The sequence below is a fragment of the Spodoptera frugiperda genome, chromosome 11 (genome assembly GCF_023101765.2).
Source record: "Spodoptera frugiperda isolate SF20-4 chromosome 11, AGI-APGP_CSIRO_Sfru_2.0, whole genome shotgun sequence".
Taxonomy (NCBI): Eukaryota; Metazoa; Arthropoda; class Insecta; order Lepidoptera; family Noctuidae; genus Spodoptera; species Spodoptera frugiperda.
This window is the reverse complement of record NC_064222.1, coordinates 3,021,821-3,044,347: the sequence shown is the minus strand read 5'-3', so window position 1 is coordinate 3,044,347 and position 22,527 is coordinate 3,021,821. Positions and strand designations below refer to the sequence as shown.

Genomic DNA, 22,527 nt, shown 5'->3' with positions numbered 1-22,527 from the left:
TATAATTTTATATAAATTAATTTATATTTTTTAAATAATAATTACAGTTTTATTTTAAAATCAAATCTGGCCATAGACAGTTGGTATAGTTCATTCATTTAGTCATTCATAATCGCTTACCATAGACAATACGTTAGTACTATTTTTCTGGTTCCCAAATTATTGGGATATCCGCGTGTTTCAGTTTTCACTAATTCTAAAACAATTAAGTTATAGAAATGGCAGCAATCAGTTTACTAAATCCCAAAGCTGAATTAGCTAGGGCTTCCCAAGCTTTGGCCGTGAACATTTCTGCTGCAAAAGGAATCCAAGATGTGATGAGAACTAACCTCGGTCCTAAAGGAACAATGAAAATGTATTGTTTTTTCTGTTATTACATTGTATCTTGCTCTAAAAGTTATTGAAAGTGCTTTTTTTCAGCTACCGGAACCTTGTTTCATTTTGCTAATCAGTGTCATTACATTTTTAGATAGTTAAAATCTCTTTGTAAAAGTCATATGATCTCGACTTTTTTCTAAGCTCATGTATCAAAATTTTGATATAAAACAAAATTATTTATAAAGTTTATTATTTTTATATAGTTTTAACTTTCAGGCGCGTAATAACAGCTTATATTGATCCTAAAAAATATTTTTCAGGTTGGTGTCTGGTGCTGGTGACATAAAAATTACTAAAGATGGTAATGTGCTCCTTCACGAGATGCAGATCCAGCACCCGACCGCATCCCTTATTGCTCGCGCTTCCACCGCCCAGGACGATGCCACTGGAGATGGAACTACTTCTACCGTGCTCCTCATTGGAGAGCTCCTGAAGCAAGCTGATATTTACATTAGTGAAGGTATAATTAATCTCATTAGATCTACCAAATAAAATGAAATAGTTTTTCTTCACCCTTATAACGTTCTGTTCCTTATAACATTAGTAGTTGTAACTTATTTCTTTCAAACATGGTGATGATAAAATGATTTACATTTATTTTTATAAAATTACTTTTTACACAGGTTTGCACCCAAGGATCCTAACAGAAGGTTTTGATGTAGCCAGAGTGAAGGCTTTAGAAATTCTTGAATCAATTAAGATTCCCATTGAAGTAAAGCGTTCAGATTTACTTGATGTTGCAAGGACCTCTCTTAAGACCAAGGTATGCCTGAGACAGCTTATAACAGCTTTTGTACTAAGCTTGAGTAGTAAGTATTGAGAAAGAATTAGTTATTAAAAAACTATCTGACTAGAGGATATTGATTCTTACATTCAAACATGAAATCATTTATCTGTTTGTAACAAACTTCATTTTCATTACTTTAACTTACACAATTTTCTGTATATTAGGTACATGCCAGCTTAGCTGAAGTGTTGACTGATGCATGCGTGGATGCAGTGCTGACTATCCGAGTACCAGAGAAACCGGCTGACCTGCATATGGTGGAGATCATGGAGATGCAACACAAGACGGCTACAGAGACTACCCTTATCAAAGGTGATTCATTGGTTCTGATTTATAAATGTATGTGTGTATATAATTGCTAATTATTTACTTTATAATTCATTGTTCATTATTTTGTTTACAGGTTTGGTGTTGGACCACGGTACTCGCCACCCTGACATGCCAAAACGTGTTGAGAATGCATACATCCTCACCTGTAATATCTCCCTTGAGTATGAAAAGACTGAAGTTAATTCTGGATTCTTCTACAAGTCGGCTGAGGACAGAGAGAAGTTAGTAGCTGCTGAACGTGACTTCATTGACCAGAGAGTTAAGGCTGTAAGTAAACATTCTCCTCCCAAAGATCACAAAGTAATCGTCAAAGGTCGCCTATGATCAGTACAGTAAACTGTAAAAAATTCTAAAAAATTGTAATTGTCTATTGTAAAACTTCTCTTGTAAATGTTAAAATTCTATGTTTATTTATGTTACAGATTATTGCTCTGAAGAAAAAGGTGTGTGATGGCACTGACAAGAACTTTGTTGTTATCAACCAGAAAGGTATTGACCCACTTTCCCTAGACGCCTTCGCCAAAGAGGGCATTATGGGATTGCGCAGGGCCAAAAGACGTAACATGGAGCGTCTGGCTCTGGCGTGCGGTGGTATCGCCATGAACTCTGTTGATGGCCTCAATGAGGAGTGCCTGGGTTATGCTGGTCTTGTGTACGAGCATATTCTTGGTGAAGAGAAATATACCTTTGTAGAGCAGTGCAAGAATCCCCAATCTGTAACTATTCTTATCAAGGGACCCAACAAGCACACTCTTGCGCAGATCAAGGACGCCGTACGTGACGGCCTTAGGGCTATCAACAATGCTATCGAAGATAAGTGTGTTATTCCTGGCGCTGGCGCCTTTGAGATCAAAGCTAACACCGAATTGTTGAAATACAAGGACACTGTCAAGGGAAAAGCACGTCTAGGTATCCAGGCATACGCTGAAGCTCTGCTAGTAATCCCCAAAACCTTAGCTATCAATTCAGGCTATGATGCTCAAGACACGATTGTGAAGCTTCAGGAAGAGTCGCGCCTCAGCCCTGATCCCATTGGCCTCGACTTGAGTACTGGCGAAGCTATCAAACCAACCGATTTGGGCATCATTGACAACTATGTTGTTAAGAAACAAATCATCAACTCCTGTTCCGTTATTGCAAGCAACCTCCTCCTTGTTGACGAGATCATGAGAGCAGGAATGAGCAGTTTGAAAGGATAATTTAACATTATTTTAACAATGATAAGTTTATGCTATGATGATAGCTATACTATTATTTTTCAAATAATTAACAATTATTAGTATTATTCACTATTCACTACAAAGTGTTATTTTTAATATTGCTTCAGTAAGTAACAACATTGGGGCCTTCACAATATACTATATTATTTGCTTTACTTCTAAAAATTAAATAAAAATCTTACTAATAAATGTTTTGTTTCATTCATCAATTAAAAACAAAGTTACTTTTCACTTTTATTGGGGTCAACACATAATATACAAATATCAATTATACATAATATTAGGCTCAGCCTACCAGATTGTACAACATTATTCATTTCACTTTTGTTAAAATTAAATATATTTTGCCCAGAGATCGATTTTAGAATAAACATAGGTACAATATTATCATACACTTGGAAGTACACCTACACACACATTCTAACATAATAACCAACTAGATTGTGATGACATCATAAACATTTATAATTCTACTTCAATGAAGAAGAGATTTGTTCATAAAAATGCGTACAAGTATATAATGATTATCACTTCTTCCTTTTGCTCATATTATAATGAGTGGTTGAAAGTAATTTATACTGTCTTTGATATTTCAATTAAATAATAAGAGTTTGTTGATAAAATAATCACGTAATATAAATTAGACAATTATTAATTACAAGTTTATTTAACTTCACAATCACTCTTCTATTTCATAACAAAACCAATAGGAAACAGATCATAAATATAATAAGAGCAAATAAACATTATTTTTAACACTTACTTGTAAAGGTTTCGCAACATTATTGGCATCACCTCTTAAAGATATAAAGATTATATTTTTATCTTCTCTGTCATAAATATTATCATGTTTTACAGCATGCTTTTACCAAAATGAAGTAATGTAAACATGTGTTATACAAATAGTTTAGACTAAAAGTAAAAAACAAAGATAAAATTTATTATTTTACTCTGTACTGGATGGAATGTAAATAAATTAAAAGAAAATATAAAAAGGTGTCTAAAAATAAAAATCTATAAAACCCGGAATAATAAATGCGAATGGATTAAATTACGATGAAAGTAGAAAACCTTTCCCTTGAGAAAACAATTATCCCTACTGGAAGTTCACATTTTACAACAGTAATGATGGATCAATGGGTAGACACTACATACTACTATATAATAATTGCACCACAAAGACATCACATCCACATGAAACCAATTACATACTACCATAACCATAAAATATTATTTTTGTTCAAGCTCACAAAGAAGACTGAATAGGAGTAGACCTCATTGAGGAAGGCCTGGTATTTTTGTCAACTAGTTTACGAGAAACAACTAGCTTAATTAATATTCGCAACATTACAAATGGAGATTCGCAAACTATACATGTGTCTCAACAATTAAATCATAGTGAATTAACATAAAATAAAACAATTATAAATTAACAAATTAACAACAGAGTTAATTACCACCATGCAACTACTAGTATTGTTAGTGACATGTACATTAGCAGATTATTGAAATAAATGTAAACCAGTTACATATATAATATTACAACTTGAAGTGCTTACAACATAAACATGCAGACCACGATCTTCACAATAACCCTTTTGGTAATAACGAAATAAATAATCCAAAGCAGATTTTTGTAAAACTTAAGTGTAAATTCTTGGGTGACTAGCTTTACTTTAACAGTTAACTTTATTATGCACATTTTAGGAATCAAATTGAATTCAAATTAAATGGGCATTTCAAATCTTTGAATAGCATTAACATTCTGCTTGTGACCTAGTTGTATTGTGTTTAATTCTTTTGTTTAGCAGCCAGAGCGGCCCGCTCATTGATGTCAATGGTCGACAAGTTGATGGCTCCAACAACACCCTGCAGAACTGATATGCCAGCCTTCACAATAGCTACCGGTGCTGAGATGATAGCGATCAGCTTGTACAGGCCAACTCCCAGAACTGAAACATTAAATTATTCATCCATTAGTTTACCTCATAACTTTAATCTTGATTTACAAACAGTTCAATGCAACATGAGAATGCTTGAAGATAAGTCATAAATTACCTGTAGGTCCACTGTAGAAGTACATTACATAGAGAGCAGCATAGAAAGCCTCATTACCAGCACACATGAAGAAGAGAACCAATTTGTTTGTGTAATAGATGCGCATGATAGGATTCTCAGACATGTCAATGAACTTGTGAGAAGCCTTGCCCTGCAGGGTAACAGTGTGGAGGTACATCCAGTGGCATGTGATGTCAATCGCCATGGATATTTGGAACCAGAATGTGTACTGTGGGTAAAATGTTGCCAGGGTCATCATGAGGCAAGCAGTGCCCGCACGGTCAGTAAGTTGATCCAGAATTGCACCAAACTTCGTGCCTGAAACACAAGTTTACCCATTAAGTAGGATTTGTGTAAAATATTGTTTGCGATTCATTATTGATATTGTTTCACACTGTGTAGCTAGAATATAAGTTCAAAGCATTCTAAATGAGAAATATAGGTCAGGTGTCATGAATGCATAAGCTGCACACATTTGCGGAAAGACACGCAAACGCCTTAGTCTAATATTAGCCCACATACTCATATCTGTCATATCTACAATACTCAGAATACAAATAAAATATCGAGGTGGCTCGCCTACAACATATTTATTTGCCAACTTTGTAAGATTATCAATATTATCTCGTGCCGGCTTTACCACTCGGTACCAGAACAGATAAGTAATTGAATTATATGATACCTTATAAAGCACTTACTTTGATTAAAGTATCTTGCGGCATGCCCATCGATAGCGTCCAATAAGGCAGAAGTAACATAGCAAACACACGCCAAAATACAGTGTGTTGGCATAAAATAAAAGGATATAATTGCAAGGATTACTCTCCCAAAACCTGAAACAACATCAACAACAATAGGATGAAAATGCGTAATTCCGCACTTATGTAGAAAACTGTTCAGAGAAACCATACGTACCAATAATGTTAGGAACAAAGAGGAAAATATTTTCCTGACTTTCAGTCATTTTTGAAGCGGGAATATAAAACTATTACTGCAGAATAATATTTGGCAAAAATGTACGATTCGCCCAAAGCAAAATGATTGATGTCAAATGAAATGAGTAATTGACTAAATCATAAACAAAAATAAATTTGACAGTTTACTTTTTTTACGTTTCCCCACAGACTGATCTTGATTCATTGATTGAACTGGATTGAACTTCCAACACAACTTTATGATACAAAGAAAATTTTATTGAAAAATTGGATTAATATTTTGTTAACTAATGACGATGATGGTATATAAACACTAGTATAATAAATATTAACGAAATCTTGCAATTAGTTAATTTTCAAACTGGCATGTAGAGTCTATGTCAAATCATAAATGTGTATAATCTGTAACAAATCCTCAAATTCACGCCACTAGAGGGCGTTCTTGTAGTCGTTAAAAATGTTGGTCGGAATCTGTCGAAAATGATGAATCCGTTTTTGCAAATGGTTAGAACTTTCATTATGTTGTAGCTAAATTACTCATCATGATTCGATTTAGTAGCTAGTAAGTGGAAAAGACATTTTGTCGGGGAAAAGAGTGATTTCGGTGTGCGAAAGTCATACGACTTGTGTCATCTGACTGCTCTTCCTTCAAGATGGCTCCTCCGCCGGAGTATGATAAGGAACCCAAAGCCCCGGACAAAAGTGCCACAAATATTTCCACTGAAGATTCGAAACTTCTACATAATCTAGTAAATGACCAGCACACAAATTCAGACCACAAACCAACAAATACGGCAGCAGCCGTTGAAGTTGAGGTAAGTCGATCTCTGCTGCCATTTTTTGATTTTAGTTTGTGTAAAGCAGGAACTTATTTGTCGTCGATAGTTAATTTTTCGGATATTTTATCTTATCCAAATTATATTACTCTGTGAGCGTTCGTATTTTTTTCGTAATTGAAACATTAGTAACAATGTGTGTGTGTGTAATAATAAAGTAGGTAGGTGAAAATGGCGAAGGATAACAGTCTGTCAAAAATATTAATTAATTTACTTTATCTGGTGTGTGGTGAGCATGAGTATGCAATTTAAATTATTTTGTGCCCACTTATTGACCATTTGTATTGAAATAGTTTATTTTCAAAAGTTGTACAGTACAACAAATTACTGCCTAGTATTGTTCATATATTGAGTACACATTCAAGGATATCCTGCTTATTTCATAATAATGACTTGTTTTACCCTTTTTACATCAAATACACTGTATCATAATCTTATGTGTCAGCATTTTAGAATAAGACAAGTATGTAGTTGTGATTATTTATATCACTCAAAAGAAGGTTTTATTCTCTATAGAATAGTAATTAGTTCTATAACTAGGAATACATGAAAGGTAATATAAAATTATCTTCACAGGCATAATTGTTATTGTCTTTTCAATATTGAAATAAAAACTGCAAGGGCTTTGTTTTATACTATTTATTTTGTATTCTTTACATGACGATTATGTGCTATTCAAATCATTACCATTGGTGGATGTAACAAGGCCAAAATTGATTCAAAGACCTTATTTCTTCATAGTATGCTTACTTAGACTTGACAAGTTGTCTGGTTTATCAACCAGCTACATACTGCCAATTTCAATAACAGACCTTAATCCAAAATCTTTGGATAGATTGCCATTTTTGAGAGAAACTCCATACAATGAATGTCAAAATTTATCTTAATATTTTGGATTGAGATTGGTTATTGAAATCGGCAGATAGCAATAATTAACATTTTACAATAAAAGAGTTTATAATCTTTTATCTATGGAGATTATAAGTAATACAAAGTCATAATCAATGACATTGTGTCACTTATTTAAATAAGGTTTTAATGCAAAGTTTTTTATGAAAATATTTCATCAGACAATTTTTACACAATTCTTGTGCTTGTAATAAATTGAGGTTGTATCTATGTCACTATCTTTATATTTTATAGATAAAACCCTATTATAAATAAAATATACATCTAATGTAATCAATAACCATAATTGTATGCTTGTCTTAGTAATGTATCTACCTAATTCATTTGAATATAAGTAACTAAAAGTAGCTTATGCAATATGTTATTATAAAGTGTTGATACACTTTCTATAGTTTTCAAAGGAATGGAAATTCTTGCAAGATTATTACTTTATTTAGGAGAACATTTGTTTTTGTTGTTAGGGAAATGAATAGTTTATCATTGCCGTTTTTGTCTTTGTTTCTCAGTTTCTTTTACTATACAGATCTTGGCACTTAATAATGAGTCCATAATTTATGAAATGACATAAAAGTTCCACCTATTTCTCTTTCTGCACAAATTATTGCATTGATGGAATAAAGGTTGATTAATATTGCCTAGTAATGTTCTCTAATCAGTAGGAATGAGTCTTGATTAATTTATAATTAGTGATATCTATACTCATAAACTCATAAATGGTTAGGAAGTAATGTGAATTGATAATAAGAATACTCTGGCCTTTCATAATAGCTTAATTAATTTCTTAAAAGGAAAATAGCAAGTTTTATCAGAACCTGTTTCACATTGTCACCACAAATTATGATGAGGTAGTTAGATGCTAATTAGACCAAAATAACTGGTTTTTCTTAATGTTTAAATGTCTCTTTCTATCTACAATAGGGAGAAGCAGAGAATACTTTTCACTAACCATTTGTAGTACCTATTTTACTGCTGTTTTTTTTTTTATCAACAAATACATAATAAATTATTGTCCTTCAATTTTGGCTACTTCCCTTTGCATTCAGTACAACTTCGATTTAAAGATAGTGATATCATCTATACTGAAAGGTTGCTAAACTAAGCATTTTGCAATGTATGGATTTTATTTAAATACAATAGGTATTGCTAATAATACTAATTATAAATTAGTATTCCTTGAGAAAAATATCTTTAAAGTATGTTTTAATTTAGCATATTACTTATTTTGTAGGTCTGTCAATTTTAGATCCTTAGAACCCAGATACAAGGTGTCTCAAAAGTAAGTTCACATTTGCTTATTTTATTACGCGAAAGCAACTATTCTAAGGGGCGCGGGGGGTATGTCAGTCGGTAGTCTGGCTCTTGGGAATTTTGTCGCTATGGAGCGTTTCTCTGGTGCGGACCGTGCGTTGTGCGTACGTGAGTTTTACAAAAACGGTAATTCGGCGACTGTAGCGCGTAGAAAATTCTGCAGTATTCGACATATTCGTCACTTAAATGATGCGCCTAGCACACGACTCATTGCAAAATGGGTTAAGAAGTTTGAAGAGACGGGGTCAACTCTGGAGAAACCAAAATCTGGGCGGCCAAGAACATCAAGAACAGCCGAAAACGTGGACAGTGTTACGGCCGAATTATCGGCCCTTTTTTGAAGATGGAAGGGGACGCACACTCACAGTGAATTCAGAGCGTTATGTGGAGATGTTAGACGAGTTTTTCGTACCCCAACTGCAAAACTTTCCTGGTTACAATCAAAGAACATGGTTCCAGCAGGATGAAGCAACTTCACACACGTCCAACAGATCTCTGCCTCGAGTTCGAGAATTTTTTCCGAACAAATTAATCTCCAGGCGAGGTGACATAAATAGGCCTCCACGGAGTCCCGATTTAACGCCTTTGGATTTTTTCCTGAGGGGTTATGTCAAATCAAAAGTTTACGCTAATAAACCGACTTCCCTGGCACAATTAAAAGAAAATATCCGTCATGAAATGGTAGCCATCACGGAGACTACCTGCCGAGCTGTCATAGGCAATTTTAGTGCCCGACTAAATGAATGCCGAGAGCGCAACGGTTTACATTTGGACAATGTTATTTTTTAAAATAAATTCCCAAACAGTGTACTTCAATATACAATAACATTTTTTTCAATAAAGCTAAGACTTTTCTTTTAAAAAAAGATTTAAATGTGAACTTTCTTTTGAGACACCTTGTATTTTTCTATTGTAGTACTGGACCTCGTAAAATTGAAATGTGAAATTAACTGAAATGAACAAGTGCTAAACTTTTCACTCGCAGTACTCGCAATTTCTCTTTATCAAATAAAAGATTATTTATTCATTTACTTCATTATTTCTTCTGTTTATGTCACAAACCTCTACTTTGTGAAAACTTACCTTTATACAAATCCTAGTACATTTATCAAAACTGCCTAATCATTGCTTTTTGTATCTTATGAATCATTGTTGGACAAGTGTACCTCTGACAACAGATGGTTTGCTGAAAAAGGCACATGAACTCCGTCACTTGCGCAGTCGTCGAATCAACTCATCATATTTGGCGTGAATCAAAAATATATTATTCGATTGCGTTGTAACGATACTCTAACACGAGATGAAAAAGAAAGTATCATACATTTTACCACGATTGTACAGTGTGGATAATTATTTTGCCGAGAAAAACTGTGCTCATTTTGCGAGCAAGCAATGTAGCGATAGGTATAGCGCACCCGGCAACAGTTCTGCGACATTTCTCTAATCGCGTGCTTTTGAGCTAGGTCATAATTTCACAGCATCTTAGAAAGAACCATTAGCATGCAAACTGTGCATCTTGATTCGATTTAGAAAATAAATAATTAATTATGATCAGATTTACATGTGATAAGAACACGCTGAACTGACGGTTTCTAAAATTCCCGTTCAAAAATATTGTCCCACATAAGGACATTATAAAGTTTATAAACCTTTCACTTTTTTGTTCAATGATTTACAATTCCAATTATTGTAAGTAGTTTGTTGTGGCTGGAGCATGAAAAGGCTGTTGGCAAATTATTTCGAGCAGAACTGTAAAGGTAGACAGTGTAGTAGAGATCGGTGACAATAGTGGCGACAGTCGGAGGCGGTGTAGGTTTACGCGGTGCGGGCTGGCCGTGTAACGGAAGCTTGGGCACCGCATTGTTGGTCCGTCACGGCGACCCGCAGCCGCCGCCGCCCCAGACGCCGCTTGACCACTCTCACCACTCACCACAGATATTCTGTCTGAATTTCGTTTACTTCACCAATAATATCTTTGATTCTTACTATCCTCTGTTTACTGAAAATTTGAAAGCAGTTATCGATGAATAATCACTGTACCGAACTTTACAGCAAATTACTGTAAAGTCTGTTACTATCCAATATTGTTTCTTAATTTATTTACAAAAAATATCAGTTTCTGATAGATAAAACAGTTGTCTTAGCTCTAGTAGTGCTGTTCACTGACCTAGTTTATTCAGATTATATTAAGTCTAGTAACGTATTATATTTTATTATCACTGACCAAATGTTGTACAGTATTCAGTATAGGTTACGGTCTATGACTTATAGATTAAATGAGTTCATGTAAGGGATCAAAAACCTTCAAGGCCTACATTTTCATCGCACGCTACAGACGTTTGTCACGATCGTATCGGATTTATTCAGGTATTAGCCATTTATTAAATTGGCTCTTGATTACTAAATCTTACTTTGCAAGATAAGTTTATTTATACAATAATAGCTTCTACCAGCGGCTTCGCCCGCGTTCCTTTGGCATAAATCGGCTGTCTGTTATTTCAGACCATAATCTGCCCCTGTTCCAAATTTCAAGATCCTATCAGCCGTTTTGACGTGAAGGAATAACAAACATACAAACTTTCGCATTTATAATATTTATCAGTAGAATCCTTAGAGAAGTGACGAACTTTGAAACATTTGCGACTATTTTTTCTTTTCATGCCGTTACTATAAAAGGATGCAGAATCTATAGAGGAGTATAACATGCTCATGTACAGTATCGAATTTTATTTGAAAACTACAAAAAGTATAAAAAGCTTTTTTATTTCATCACAAAATCGTTTGACACCCAATTGAACGTAATTGCATGGCGTGGCGTCGTGTCTGTGACAACGTAAATTACACTGGTTTTCACGCTCATCTTCAAGTCTGGCGTTTTTCCCTTCGAACGTATTTACGTCGTTAGTCAATACCTATAGCTTAGTTTCCTATTAGTCATTAATCTTTTCTACTTCTCAGGTGAATAAATTAGCAACTATCATGCACCCTCGCATTGTCTTATTGGATCGATGGTCGTACGTTATCTGAAGGTGTAATCGACTGTAATACGTATCATAAGGCTCTGTATGAAATTACAAGTTTCAATGGCAAGTGTTGGTCTCCTACCTCGACCACATGTTCTAATTTAACACGTGTCGTATTCTCGCTTGGCTTCGGTTTACTCTGCGGCTTTCGGTCACTTTTCTATATTGTATCGACTTTCCTGTACATGCTGATTTAGTTAGCATTTATATTTATGCTTAGGTAGAGCTTAGTTAGGCTATGTTTTAGTGTAAGAAAAGTACGTATCTCAGCATTAATTCCTTTGACAATAAAATAATGATGGTCAAGACAAAATAGCTAGATGTTTTTGTAGGAAATTGACTCATCACGCTACTCATTATCAGTGGGTGGTCTAGTTCTACGACAGAGCGTACCCTAAGAGATATTATGTTCTAAGAAGTTTTTTCACCTCGGCTGTACTTACAGCAATTCCCAAACTATTTGGCAGTCATCCAATACTGCAGGTTAGCTTTTGTATGTTCCATTTTTTCCAGTCGCGCCAACTTAACGCTATTTTGCTAATGAGTCACGAAACATGCTAGTATTAGCCTGGCATTCATAATTGCGATCAGACATCAAACTATGCCTTATTTTGATAAGAACGTAGCCTGTCTTTTCTTTTTCTGACTAAGGGTCGAGAATGTCAACTGAATTGTCACACAGATTGTTATTAGTATAATCGATTTTATTAAAATAATATTTGCTTTAATTTGCCTAGATTGAGAATACTTGATAGTATGACATCATAGGTGTCTAACTAATATAGGATCCATCACAACTCTTGCCAGGTTGCTATCATATTACTAATATTGTTTCCACTTCCCTTAAAAAAATGTTGTCCTCAGAAGTAACCAATCTGATACCCGTGGTCGCTTAATTTTATGCACTTTATTCGAGTGCTTGAACTAGCTATCCACGTCATCGTTACAGCGGTATTTACTTGTTTCGTACATTTTTTATCGCTTTTTTCATTATTTCCCGTTACTGTTTTTAAGTAGGTATTGTTGACTGTACTAGCGACAGAATGCCTTGGAATAAATTTTTCTCACGTCGTTTCTGGTAGCTTACCAAACTTCCTAACAACTTTGAAACAAAATAAGAGTCTAGTAAGTGTGATAATCAATAAGTAATGTTTGATTTTATTTATCAAACACTTGGGTACAATTTGTAATTTAGCTGGTGCGTCATAGATTTGAAATCACGAGTAAACAAGGAATAAGTGTCTTAGTAATAAATCGGTTTTGTGTAAGATTATGAACAGTTGGTTTAGTAGTATGAATGCAACAAGTGAGTTAAAAAGTGTCGACTATCGGCCGGGGGACGGGAAACTGTTAATACGAGGGACAAGGGCGCGCCATCGATCCCGTCTCTCGGCGCTCCTGGCCCGACCCTGACCTCACCGGAGAGGCTCGTGCGGGCGCTGTAGGACGCACAGATTTCATGACGTCAATCCTTTCACTCATCGCACCGGGCATGCAATTATTTGTTTACCTATATTCATCGGGGCAACGTCGATACCGGGAGCGAGGTAATAGTTTCCTACGATTATTCTCTTCTTTATACAGTGTAGAGATGAAGCTGTAATTTTCTTGTCTGCCCGTTCTTTAGCTTCACATCAATCTTCATTACATGTAAACCGCTTTGTCTTTCTATACAATCTAGATTTAACTATAACGACTTGTGTAGTTGATTTCCTATCCTTGTTTATTTCTTATAGTGGTATGAGCGAAATAACATTAACACTAGTTTAATCACAGTAAAGAGCATAAATCAATGTATGGGATTGACATCGATATTCTTGACTTCTCTTTACTCGGTTCGGCCTTTATCTAGCGAGCAGATTGCTTTCTGTGCAAATAAAGCCTTGTTTCTCGAGTGCCAATCATTACCAGAGCAATCAAGCTTGTTTACTGAACATTTTCTTCCCGTCATAATCAGCTTCCTTTACCATTATATTCACAAATGAGTCGACAAAAATTTATCTCTTAGATATCCGTTCACCCTCCGCTAACCTTGTTCATTTTCGCACTTGAAGTGCCCAATAAATTTAATGCTGGTTGCGCATATGATTCATAAATAATCATAAAACGGCTTAGTAGATAATAACTTGGTTTTGCTTTAAATAGAACCGTTTAAAAATACGAATTGAGTGTTATTTGAATCGAATTGGTCGTCGTCCTTGTAGGAGACATTTTTTTTTATTTCTCGAAAGAAAATTAGGAAATTTTTAGTTTTTCCGCAGGTATTTATACTATTTGTCTGTCTGTAAGATAGTTATCAATTTTTTCGAGAAAACCAATTTTATTATACAAAATGATTGTTCTGTATTTTTAATAATACCTGTTTATTAACTGCAATAAAACCTTACAGAGATTGCTTATCAATGATTTCAGTGTTACGGATTGCGGATAACAATGTAATACGCGAAGACTAGACAGTGTGTCTCGTATTTGTCGGTAGAATTTTGGCATTTTTCCATATGTTTGTCAGTTTCTTTTAAGATGAGATCCGATGGTTACGTGGTTTTATCTCTATTAGTATTGAGTACGTATTGTGTATTAGCTCTCGTGAAATCCGCATTGTTAGCATGAAAAATATCTGTTTGAATTATGATGATAAATCATAAAAGTACTTTGTAATTTTTAATGCAATTTGTATTCTTTGTAGGATATTGATAACTTAATTGTTAATGTTAGACGCAAGCTGATAGATCTATTGAGATTCGATTCCAAAATCATTGCGGCGTTTTGTTGTTCTGGGATGCATGAATAGGTAGAGCTAATATGATTAATAAATTGATAGCTATATGCACACTACGGACACATGCCATAGTTTAACATTGAGTGTTCACACATACATATTCTCCCACTTTTGAGTCGATTAAAATTACATTCCCGACCGGTAAACTCAATCAGCTAGATAGAAACGTAAATAAATAGAAATATTCGTAATTAGTAAGAGACATTTATTAATGTTTGGATATTGAATAAACCACAAAACTGGCTCGCCATTAAGTTAATTAGTGTTTGGAATTACATCAGCCCCGTGACTTGTTAGTGGCGTGGCTATCGTGTCTGGTTGATGTACCGAGCTGAATAATGAATACGTGCCACTGACGGTTAGCCATTCGTGCTTACAATCAGCATCAGCCCTAGCTCACTTGTATTTTATATCCGTTACAGTAGCCGGTCGATCCTTGCTACAATAAAATCATCTTACGTGTTAATCCAGGTCATGGTTTATTTATGTTCTGTCTTATCGAAATCTATTAGTCGTATGAAATAGTAACAAACACTCATCCACCCACATTTTACAACCTTCTACAGTACAAACATTTCGTCTGTGTCTGAATCTTAGCTAAGTTTGTTGGAATAGCGCAAAATTTTATGTTATTTTTCACACGGCCTAGTAGTTATCAGCAATTTGTTGAATAAATGAGATAAGACATTATATAAGCTTAATTGATAGGGCACAGGCCACATGCTGAGCTGACCATGTTGATCGGTTATTGTTTTATAAATTGTTTACTGTTTGCGTACTGAATGTCGACGTAACTTTGATATGAAATTCGCTTTAAACCAGACTGAGATGTTTCCTTCCGTTAATTTTCAACAAAAAAAAAAGATCTTTTAAATTATTATTTGTTGGTCTTTGATGATTATTGTTTTTTACATAACGCAGATTAGTTTGTCAGTCAACGTGAGCAGTTCTTAATGTAACATTACCGTATTGATTAAACAACCATTATCTTTGTCAACAGAACAACAAACATGTAGAGACTTTAGACGACGGACAATTGCGAGCGCTGTTGGACGAGGCTATCACATACAAGTGTCCCAAAGACCGAGAGGGTAAAAGCAGTCTATTTAAGGTTAGTGCTAAAAATAATTTGTATTACGTTTTCAACTTACGTAAACCGCTGTTTGAAATACGTCTTGTTTGTCATAAACTTTTGTCGAGTATTTTGTTTGTATGGTTTTCTTTTGAATTGATGAAGAAATTACGAGCAGGTTAGCGATCGTGACTTTTTTATTTTAGTAAAAATGTATGATTAGGCCAAATTGTTAAGTAATAAATATAAAAAAAAAAAATACAGTACAAAATACATTTTGCAATTAGCAGTGAATTGCTAAATATAAGTGTGGACAATGCGTAACTGCGGCGGTGTGTCTGGTAGGAGTTGCTGGAGGAGGTGGAGCAGGACGAGCAGGCGTGCGAGGCGGCGGCGCGGACGCTGGGGGCGCGCGGGGCGGGGGCGCGGCGCGGGGCGCGGGGCCGGCGCGCGCTGCCGCACTCCAACTCGCTGCAGGACCTGGTGGCGGCGCTGGCGGCCGAGCCCGCGCCGCGCCGCCACCACGTGCGCCACCACGCGCCCGCGCCCGCGCACAACGTCTCCGCGCGCGCCATACACGGCGGCAGCCTGCCCTCCGGGGTCGACACCTGTAAGTCAACATTCACATCTACTTACTAGCACTCATCATCGATCCCTTCCCTTATGAGAATTTGCCCAGCTCCCTCTCTTAGTGACACTACTTGAATCCCAGTCAGGGTAACGAAAATTTCCCTCAGGGACTGGTCGCAATTTGACGACGCACTCAAGAGTCGATTTTCATTACTGGATTTTTATTTTGTGGTATAATTTCCTAGCATATTGCTATTAAGTATGACTGTTATTTTATAGGAAATCCAACACTTGATTTCCTGATCAACTCACAGTCACAATACCCCTGTTACCCCTATTTATGGACAATGAATACATACATTGTCCATAAATATTGAGGAAATACATGTATGGAGTAGAACAAAATGAACACATTTTCCTTACCATACAATGTTCCTACTTGTTTGTACAGCGTCATTGCTGAGCGAGGAGCCAGCTCGTGGCGCCGGGTACCTGGCCACGGTGCGCTGCGTCAACCCGCCGCCGCTGGCCGAGAGGCGAGTCTCCGCTAGCGACGCCAACACGCCCGCTGAAATGGAACTACTCAACAGGTAAGATCCAAACGGAATTAACAATGAAATACTTCTGCGTTTTGTCACTAAATTACATATCAACTGTAAAAAGTCGGGTATAACATCTTGTACTTAATAAAACGTAACATTGTAGTCGTTCTACCTAAACAAAAATGTAACTAACATTGGATAAACACGGACAAAAATGTCGAGTGGTGACGAAAGTGATCTCCCGCACGGAATTTGTTCACAGAAGAAATAAGCCGATGTTCCCGATGACGTACACGGCGCGCGCCACGCTGGAGATAGGCAGCGGCAGCGTGTGCTCGGGCCGCGCGGTCACCACCACCACGGCCTCCAACCAGGTGCGTACCCCCCGCCACCCCGCCAGCCCCACCCGTCTGTCCGCACCGCACCACACCACAACTCCGACTCATGAACGCTTTGCGCCCTCAGAGGCAACTCGATCAGGGTGGTGGTATGCATGAGCTACCGGGACTGGAAGCACGCAACGTCAGACCGCGCGGCCCGGTCGCACTGTGCCGACACTACGGCACGGAAGACCAGAATCCTCCGACTCGGCCCGATAAGGCTGTCGGAGATCACGTCGGAAACGTAACACCAAAAGAAAAGCACACAGACAATTCTCAACTGTGGGCCGAAAATGTCGACAACTGGTATAAAGGCTTGTCGACCTACACACACCCTCTATATTACACGAATGAAATTCAAACAGAGAAACAGCTTGTGAATACTACAGTGGGTATTAAAACTAAACAGAATAACATTGAGACTACGAGTATGGAAAGCAAGTTTCATTCAGAGAATGCAGGAGCAAGTCATGACAATAATTGTGGTGACGGCGGTCTAAAAGACGATTTAGAAATTAATGTTATGTCTCGTATACCAGAGCCAAACAGACTGAAAGAATCTCGAGGTTTTAGAGATGTACGTCGTTATGACGATGGACTGAATAGGGTTGGAAACTCGAAACATGACTATGATGATTGTGATATAGATTTAAGGAAAAAGTATAGGAAACAAGTAGGAGATAACTTAGTAGTACCAACTCCGTCGGATTTAAATCCCAGGAACATTAGACGTATGACTATAGGGCAGATAGCTTTGCCACAAACTCCAGATACCTTTTATATAGATACAGATAAAAATACCACAAGTATTAATTCTATAGATATGCAGGAAAGTTGTAATAGTATTATTGAAAAAGAGGATACTCCGCCTGGAGATAACCAAGTGGATGGTCCTTCAGGTCCAAGTGCTAGTCCAAACAATGCCACTGATGATACAAATGCTGACAAGTCGAACCAATCACTTGATCAGCCTGCTAACGATTGTATCCCGTGTGATGAAGTGGAGGATATATCTTGGCTAACAACTCCAACACTAGACAGTGATAATCATTCTCCAGGTAAAGATATAGAATTAACTGAAGTAAAGCCTAAAAATCTAAACATCTATAGTGTAGAAAATCTAAACATCAGTAATATAGAGGAACTAGATATTAGTAATTTAGAAAATCTAACCATCTGTGATATAGAGGGTTCATATGAACAGTTTATGTTAAACCAACAAGTATTTCTGCAAAGTATAGAGGGTGATGGCAACAGTATTACGTATATATCCCAAGACTGTAAAAATGAGAACCAAATTGAAACTTTAGCTGTATCTGAACCTGTATCGTATAATACCAATAAAGATACAGACACGAGCGTTCAGACGATATTGTCCGCGTGCCCGGAGCCAACGTGCGGGGAGCATGACTGCCGGGCCGACAGTCACCGCAAGCCTCAGGATGAGCAAAACACAACGAACGACCAGATCGTCTTAGCCCAGCTTCCTAACAATGCTTATATTTTTTTAACATTACCTCAGCCTTTAACTTCACATAATAATGTTAACATTTCTGTCCAGCCACTTCAAATAGAAAATAGTAAAGATGTTAATCCTATTGTTTCTAAAAGTAATAACAAATCCAACAATACTAAGAAGAAAAAACAAAAAGCTTCTGGCGGCACCTCAGAACAAGCCGTCAGTAGCGATGCGAAGAAAAGTGCACTAGATAAAAATATCCTTAAAGTACTACTGTTTGAAAATCTCTTTAATAACAACGTTAATGAAAATATATCGCACACTTCCGAGGTGCCTGCTATCACCAGTAAAGAGGTAGGCCTCCCACTACTCTTGAATGCATGATGTAGTATTGAGTACGCCAGCCAGGGCCGGCACTAACGCGCGTCTATTTCCGCAGGTCGATTCCGCTATTTCGTTTAGTTGCATCACAACTCCAGAGGTTGTGTCCAGTTGCAACACGACGTCATCCACGGCGCAGTCAGCGGTCGCCGTCGATCCTAAGGTAACGTACACTTCTATCATACTTTATTTTATAGTTTATACCCGTTATCAAATACGCCATTTGCAGACTTTTTCGATCACGTCAGTCATTTTAGTATCAGTACCATATGTTGATTTGAATAATTAGCAAAGCACAGTAGAGTATAAGTAGGTGTATGAGTTTGTGTCGCGGTGTGCGCGCCCCCCTCAGCCCCTGCAGCTGGGCAGCGACTACCGCGCGGTGAGCAGCCTGGTGGGCGCCGCGCCCCCATCTGCGCCACCTCCCGCGCCCCCATCTGCGCCCCCGCCCGCTCCCGCGCTCCCGCCCGCGCTTCCACAGGTTCACTCCTATTTATCTTCAGCCCACACTGCCACACCGACCATTGATTCACTTCATACACTTCATTACAATTTAATAACATACGTCATAATTCTATAGTGTCATCCCTCGGATCTCGACCCAAAGACGAAAGTTCTGGGCCGAAAGATTTGTTTGCACATAACTCTTGGTAATACAATACAAAGAGTTACGAGTATTGCTGCATATCAAATTTTCAGTGACTAGTTTGTCAGTGCCATAGATTTTTTTAATGATGCAAAATGTCAGAAAGTTTGCAAATGGTGTGATTGTGATCGTCGAACAGCTGCAATCACTGCTCGAGCAAGCTTTACTGCAAGCATTACGCGAATGTGCAACTTTATCTGATGGCCTTCTTTGTGTCTATTCTGTTCTTAGAGAATATGAAATATCCCCTCGATGCGTAATATAAACAACATTGGCAATATCCGTACACTTAATACAACAGCATTGTTGGTGCTCAGTATTGGCAGAATTGTTGTAGCAGTGTATTGTGATTAGTGTGAGATATGGCTAGTGCTAGAGTCAGGAGGCGGCGAGCATTCATCGCATGTCTGTTTGTCCGCGCAGCCTCGCAGCGTCATCTCCAGCAGCTTCAACGGACTGCCACTGTCACGACCCAACTACGGCGCCACTGCCAACTCCGCTCCAGAAGAGTACAAGGTTATTACTATAATTACTTATACTTTCTAGCGTAATCCTAACCTTAGGCATTGTAAGTTTACATACATACGTTTATACGTTTGTTAAACATGTTTTTCTTTTGTTACAGAAGTCACTAGATGAAAACGGCAACTCAGTACAAGGATTCAGTTCACCTCTTTCGGGATCTAGTCAACACAAAAAGCCTAGGAGGAAAAAGTCTTCAAAGAATGAGACCGTTATCGACTGCCAACAGATTGACGGCTACCAAGGCGATAAGGATGTAAACGAGCTCTTGCGGTTTATAGAATCGAACGCAGACAATGGTCGCGGTCCTAAACTAGGACGGGTCAAGCACAAGGATGACTCCGACGACAAGAGTGGCAAGAAACGCTCCACTGAGCGACGCAAAGATAAAGAAAATAAAATCAAACGAGCTACCTCTATGGAGGAACTATCTCGCACTAAGATAGAAGACCTCACCGACGCGACCGAGTCCCCACTGCGCAGCGACAAGAAGGAGCGCCGCAGCGACGTACCCAACAAGGCCGAGCGGCGCTCCTGGGGAGACGACGCGCGCGACTCCATCCTCTACAACGACCACCCCACTGACAGCCCCGTCGCCGCCGCAGAGCTCACCGACTTCCAGACCGTCACCAAGAAGCGCAAACCGCGCCGTCGCACCGACGAACCAGAACCCGCACCGCGACGCACGCGCCCTCCTTCGCCGCGCCCCCGCCGCGAGTCCGCGCCCCCCTCCGACCGCAGCAACGACTCCAACGACGACATGGACTCCGTGCACTCTCTGCCCAGCGCCACGCCCGCGCCCCCCGCCGCGCCCCCGCCCACCCAAGCCTCCTACGCCGACATAGCGCGCACGCGGCACAACATCCCAGACCTCATCGAGTCCTGTAACTTCTACGGCGATGGCGCAGCGCCGCCTGCTACCGCTCCCGCCGACGCTGACGGGTATCCCGCGCTGGACGCCCGCCAGGCGGCCCGGCGCCGCGACAAGGCGCCCCCGCTGCGACGCAAAGAGCGCGCCGCGCCACCGGCCGACAGCGCCGCGGCCGAGGCGCCGGCCCCCGACGTTGTGGCGGATCGGCGCCCCGCCGTCATTCTGCTGGACTCGGGCGCGCGGCCGCGCGACATGGACGGCGTCACGTTCGGGTTCGAGCTCAACGAGCAGCTGCTGGGCGGCGGCGCGCGGCGGCCGCGCTGCGAGCTGGCGCTGGGCGCGCTGGCGCGGCCGCGCTGCGACCTGGTGCGCGACGCGGCGGACGCGGTGGCGGTGCGCGCGGGGCTGAGCGCGCTGCGCTACGTGCCGCCGGCGACGGCGCCGGACGCGGCGGCGCTGCTGCAGATCGTGGACTACGTGGGCGCGGCGTGGGACGACGTGCTGCGCTGCGGCGCCGGCAAGGTGCGCTACTACAGCGAGTAGTAGTAGGCCGCGCGGCCCCGACTGAGGAGATGGCGCCGAGTCGAGCGCGACCCGACGGTCGGCGTAGATCGTCGGACCGTCGATTCTCGCGAGTGTTCGAGCTATATTTTACTATAAAAAAATTAAATAAAAAACCTAATTTACAAAAGAAAAAAAAACTGACACGAAGTTGAATCATTCCGCGGTGTCCTCGAGACAAATAACGTATGAGGTGCGGGTTAGATGACGATGTTAGTGTGATGTGCATCCACAATGGCCAAGTAAGGAGTGTAGTGTGAAGTGTCGGACTCGTTGGAGGGATGCGTCGTGTATTGAGTGGAGGGCGGGCAGTGCAGGAGCGCAGCCTCCCTTTCCAAGTTGTACTGTGATGCGTAGATGCGACTGATCGATATCTCGTTAAACTTTCAAATGAAGTGATTACACTATTAACCTGGTGTTCTCGCTGTGGTTAAATGAAATTTTATTTTGCTTACAAGTAAGAAAAGTGGCAATAAGCATTTAACGGTTCAACTTGCACTTTAAAAATCTTTATTTGTTAAAGTAATTTAGAGGATGATGTAATTTTAGTTTATGGTCTGGCGCGAGGTCTGTTTTGCTGAATGTTACATAGAATGCAACATCATTGTGTGGGTGAGAGTCACTATTGCTTTATATTAACGGATGTATCACTAAACAAGTGTTATTTGCATTTTCTGTGTATTAACACCCTGTCACCCTGCTTTAAGTTTTAAATTATTTGTGTGAATGTACCAGATAGAAATAACACAGTTTGTATATCCTTGACTGGACTAATAGCCAAGTACAAAATTGCCTGAGTGGTTCTGTCAAAGATCTCAGTGCAGTGGTGATTGGTGAGTGTAGAGTGGAGCGGTACACACGCTACTGCCGTGTCGCGGCGCGCCAGACGAACATTACTCATGTTTAGTTCCAGTTGGAGAGGCATGTATTATTTTGTTTCTGTTGAATTTTATTATGCTT

At 39.0% G+C, this 22,527-nt stretch overlaps 3 protein-coding genes across 25 annotated transcripts in view; 2 read left to right on the top strand and 1 right to left on the bottom strand.

Moving 5' to 3' along the window:
- The first annotated feature begins 105 nt into the window (after nt 1-105).
- On the top strand, nt 106-2,904 carry LOC118274639 (T-complex protein 1 subunit zeta). The gene is made up of 6 exons (XM_035592276.2): nt 106-355; nt 639-838; nt 1,002-1,141; nt 1,330-1,477; nt 1,569-1,762; nt 1,918-2,904. The coding sequence occupies exons 1-6, from the start codon at nt 219-221 to the stop codon at nt 2,692-2,694; spliced, it is 1,596 nt and encodes a 531-aa protein (XP_035448169.2). The 5' UTR covers nt 106-218; the 3' UTR covers nt 2,695-2,904.
- A 32-nt stretch (nt 2,905-2,936) lies between these two features.
- On the bottom strand, nt 2,937-5,894 carry LOC118274641 (CDP-diacylglycerol--inositol 3-phosphatidyltransferase). The gene is made up of 4 exons (XM_035592277.2): nt 5,689-5,894; nt 5,472-5,606; nt 4,774-5,091; nt 2,937-4,667 (listed from the first exon to the last, which is right to left on the bottom strand). The coding sequence occupies exons 1-4, from the start codon at nt 5,735-5,737 to the stop codon at nt 4,507-4,509; spliced, it is 663 nt and encodes a 220-aa protein (XP_035448170.2). The 5' UTR covers nt 5,738-5,894; the 3' UTR covers nt 2,937-4,506.
- A 225-nt stretch (nt 5,895-6,119) lies between these two features.
- LOC118274689 (serine/arginine repetitive matrix protein 1) overlaps nt 6,120-22,527 on the top strand; it is a 31,532-nt gene continuing 15,124 nt past the window's right edge. For 3 of the 23 annotated variants that reach the window (XM_050696894.1, XM_050696899.1, XM_050696891.1), the window contains exons 1-4: nt 6,121-6,523; nt 15,564-15,674; nt 15,981-16,245; nt 16,657-16,795. In XM_050696894.1, the coding sequence (XP_050552851.1) occupies nt 6,362-6,523; nt 15,564-15,674; nt 15,981-16,245; nt 16,657-16,795 (677 nt within the window). In that variant the 5' untranslated portion in view covers nt 6,121-6,361. The other 20 variants (XM_035592352.2, XM_050696892.1, XM_050696898.1 and 17 more) reach the window with 16 other exon arrangements.

Coding starts and splice junctions, on each gene's coding strand:
- LOC118274639 (XM_035592276.2), top strand. CDS start 219: ATGGCAGCAATCAGTTTACTAAATCCCAAAGCTGAATTAGCTAGGGCT. Junction 356..638: donor CCTAAAGGAACAATGAAAAT/GTATTGTTTTTT, acceptor AATATTTTTCAG/GTTGGTGTCTGGTGCTGGTG. Junction 1,142..1,329: donor GGACCTCTCTTAAGACCAAG/GTATGCCTGAGA, acceptor TCTGTATATTAG/GTACATGCCAGCTTAGCTGA.
- LOC118274641 (XM_035592277.2), bottom strand. CDS start 5,737: ATGACTGAAAGTCAGGAAAATATTTTCCTCTTTGTTCCTAACATTATT. Junction 5,607..5,688: donor CTTTGTTCCTAACATTATTG/GTACGTATGGTT, acceptor ATGTTGTTTCAG/GTTTTGGGAGAGTAATCCTT. Junction 4,668..4,773: donor CTTCTACAGTGGACCTACAG/GTAATTTATGAC, acceptor TTAATGTTTCAG/TTCTGGGAGTTGGCCTGTAC.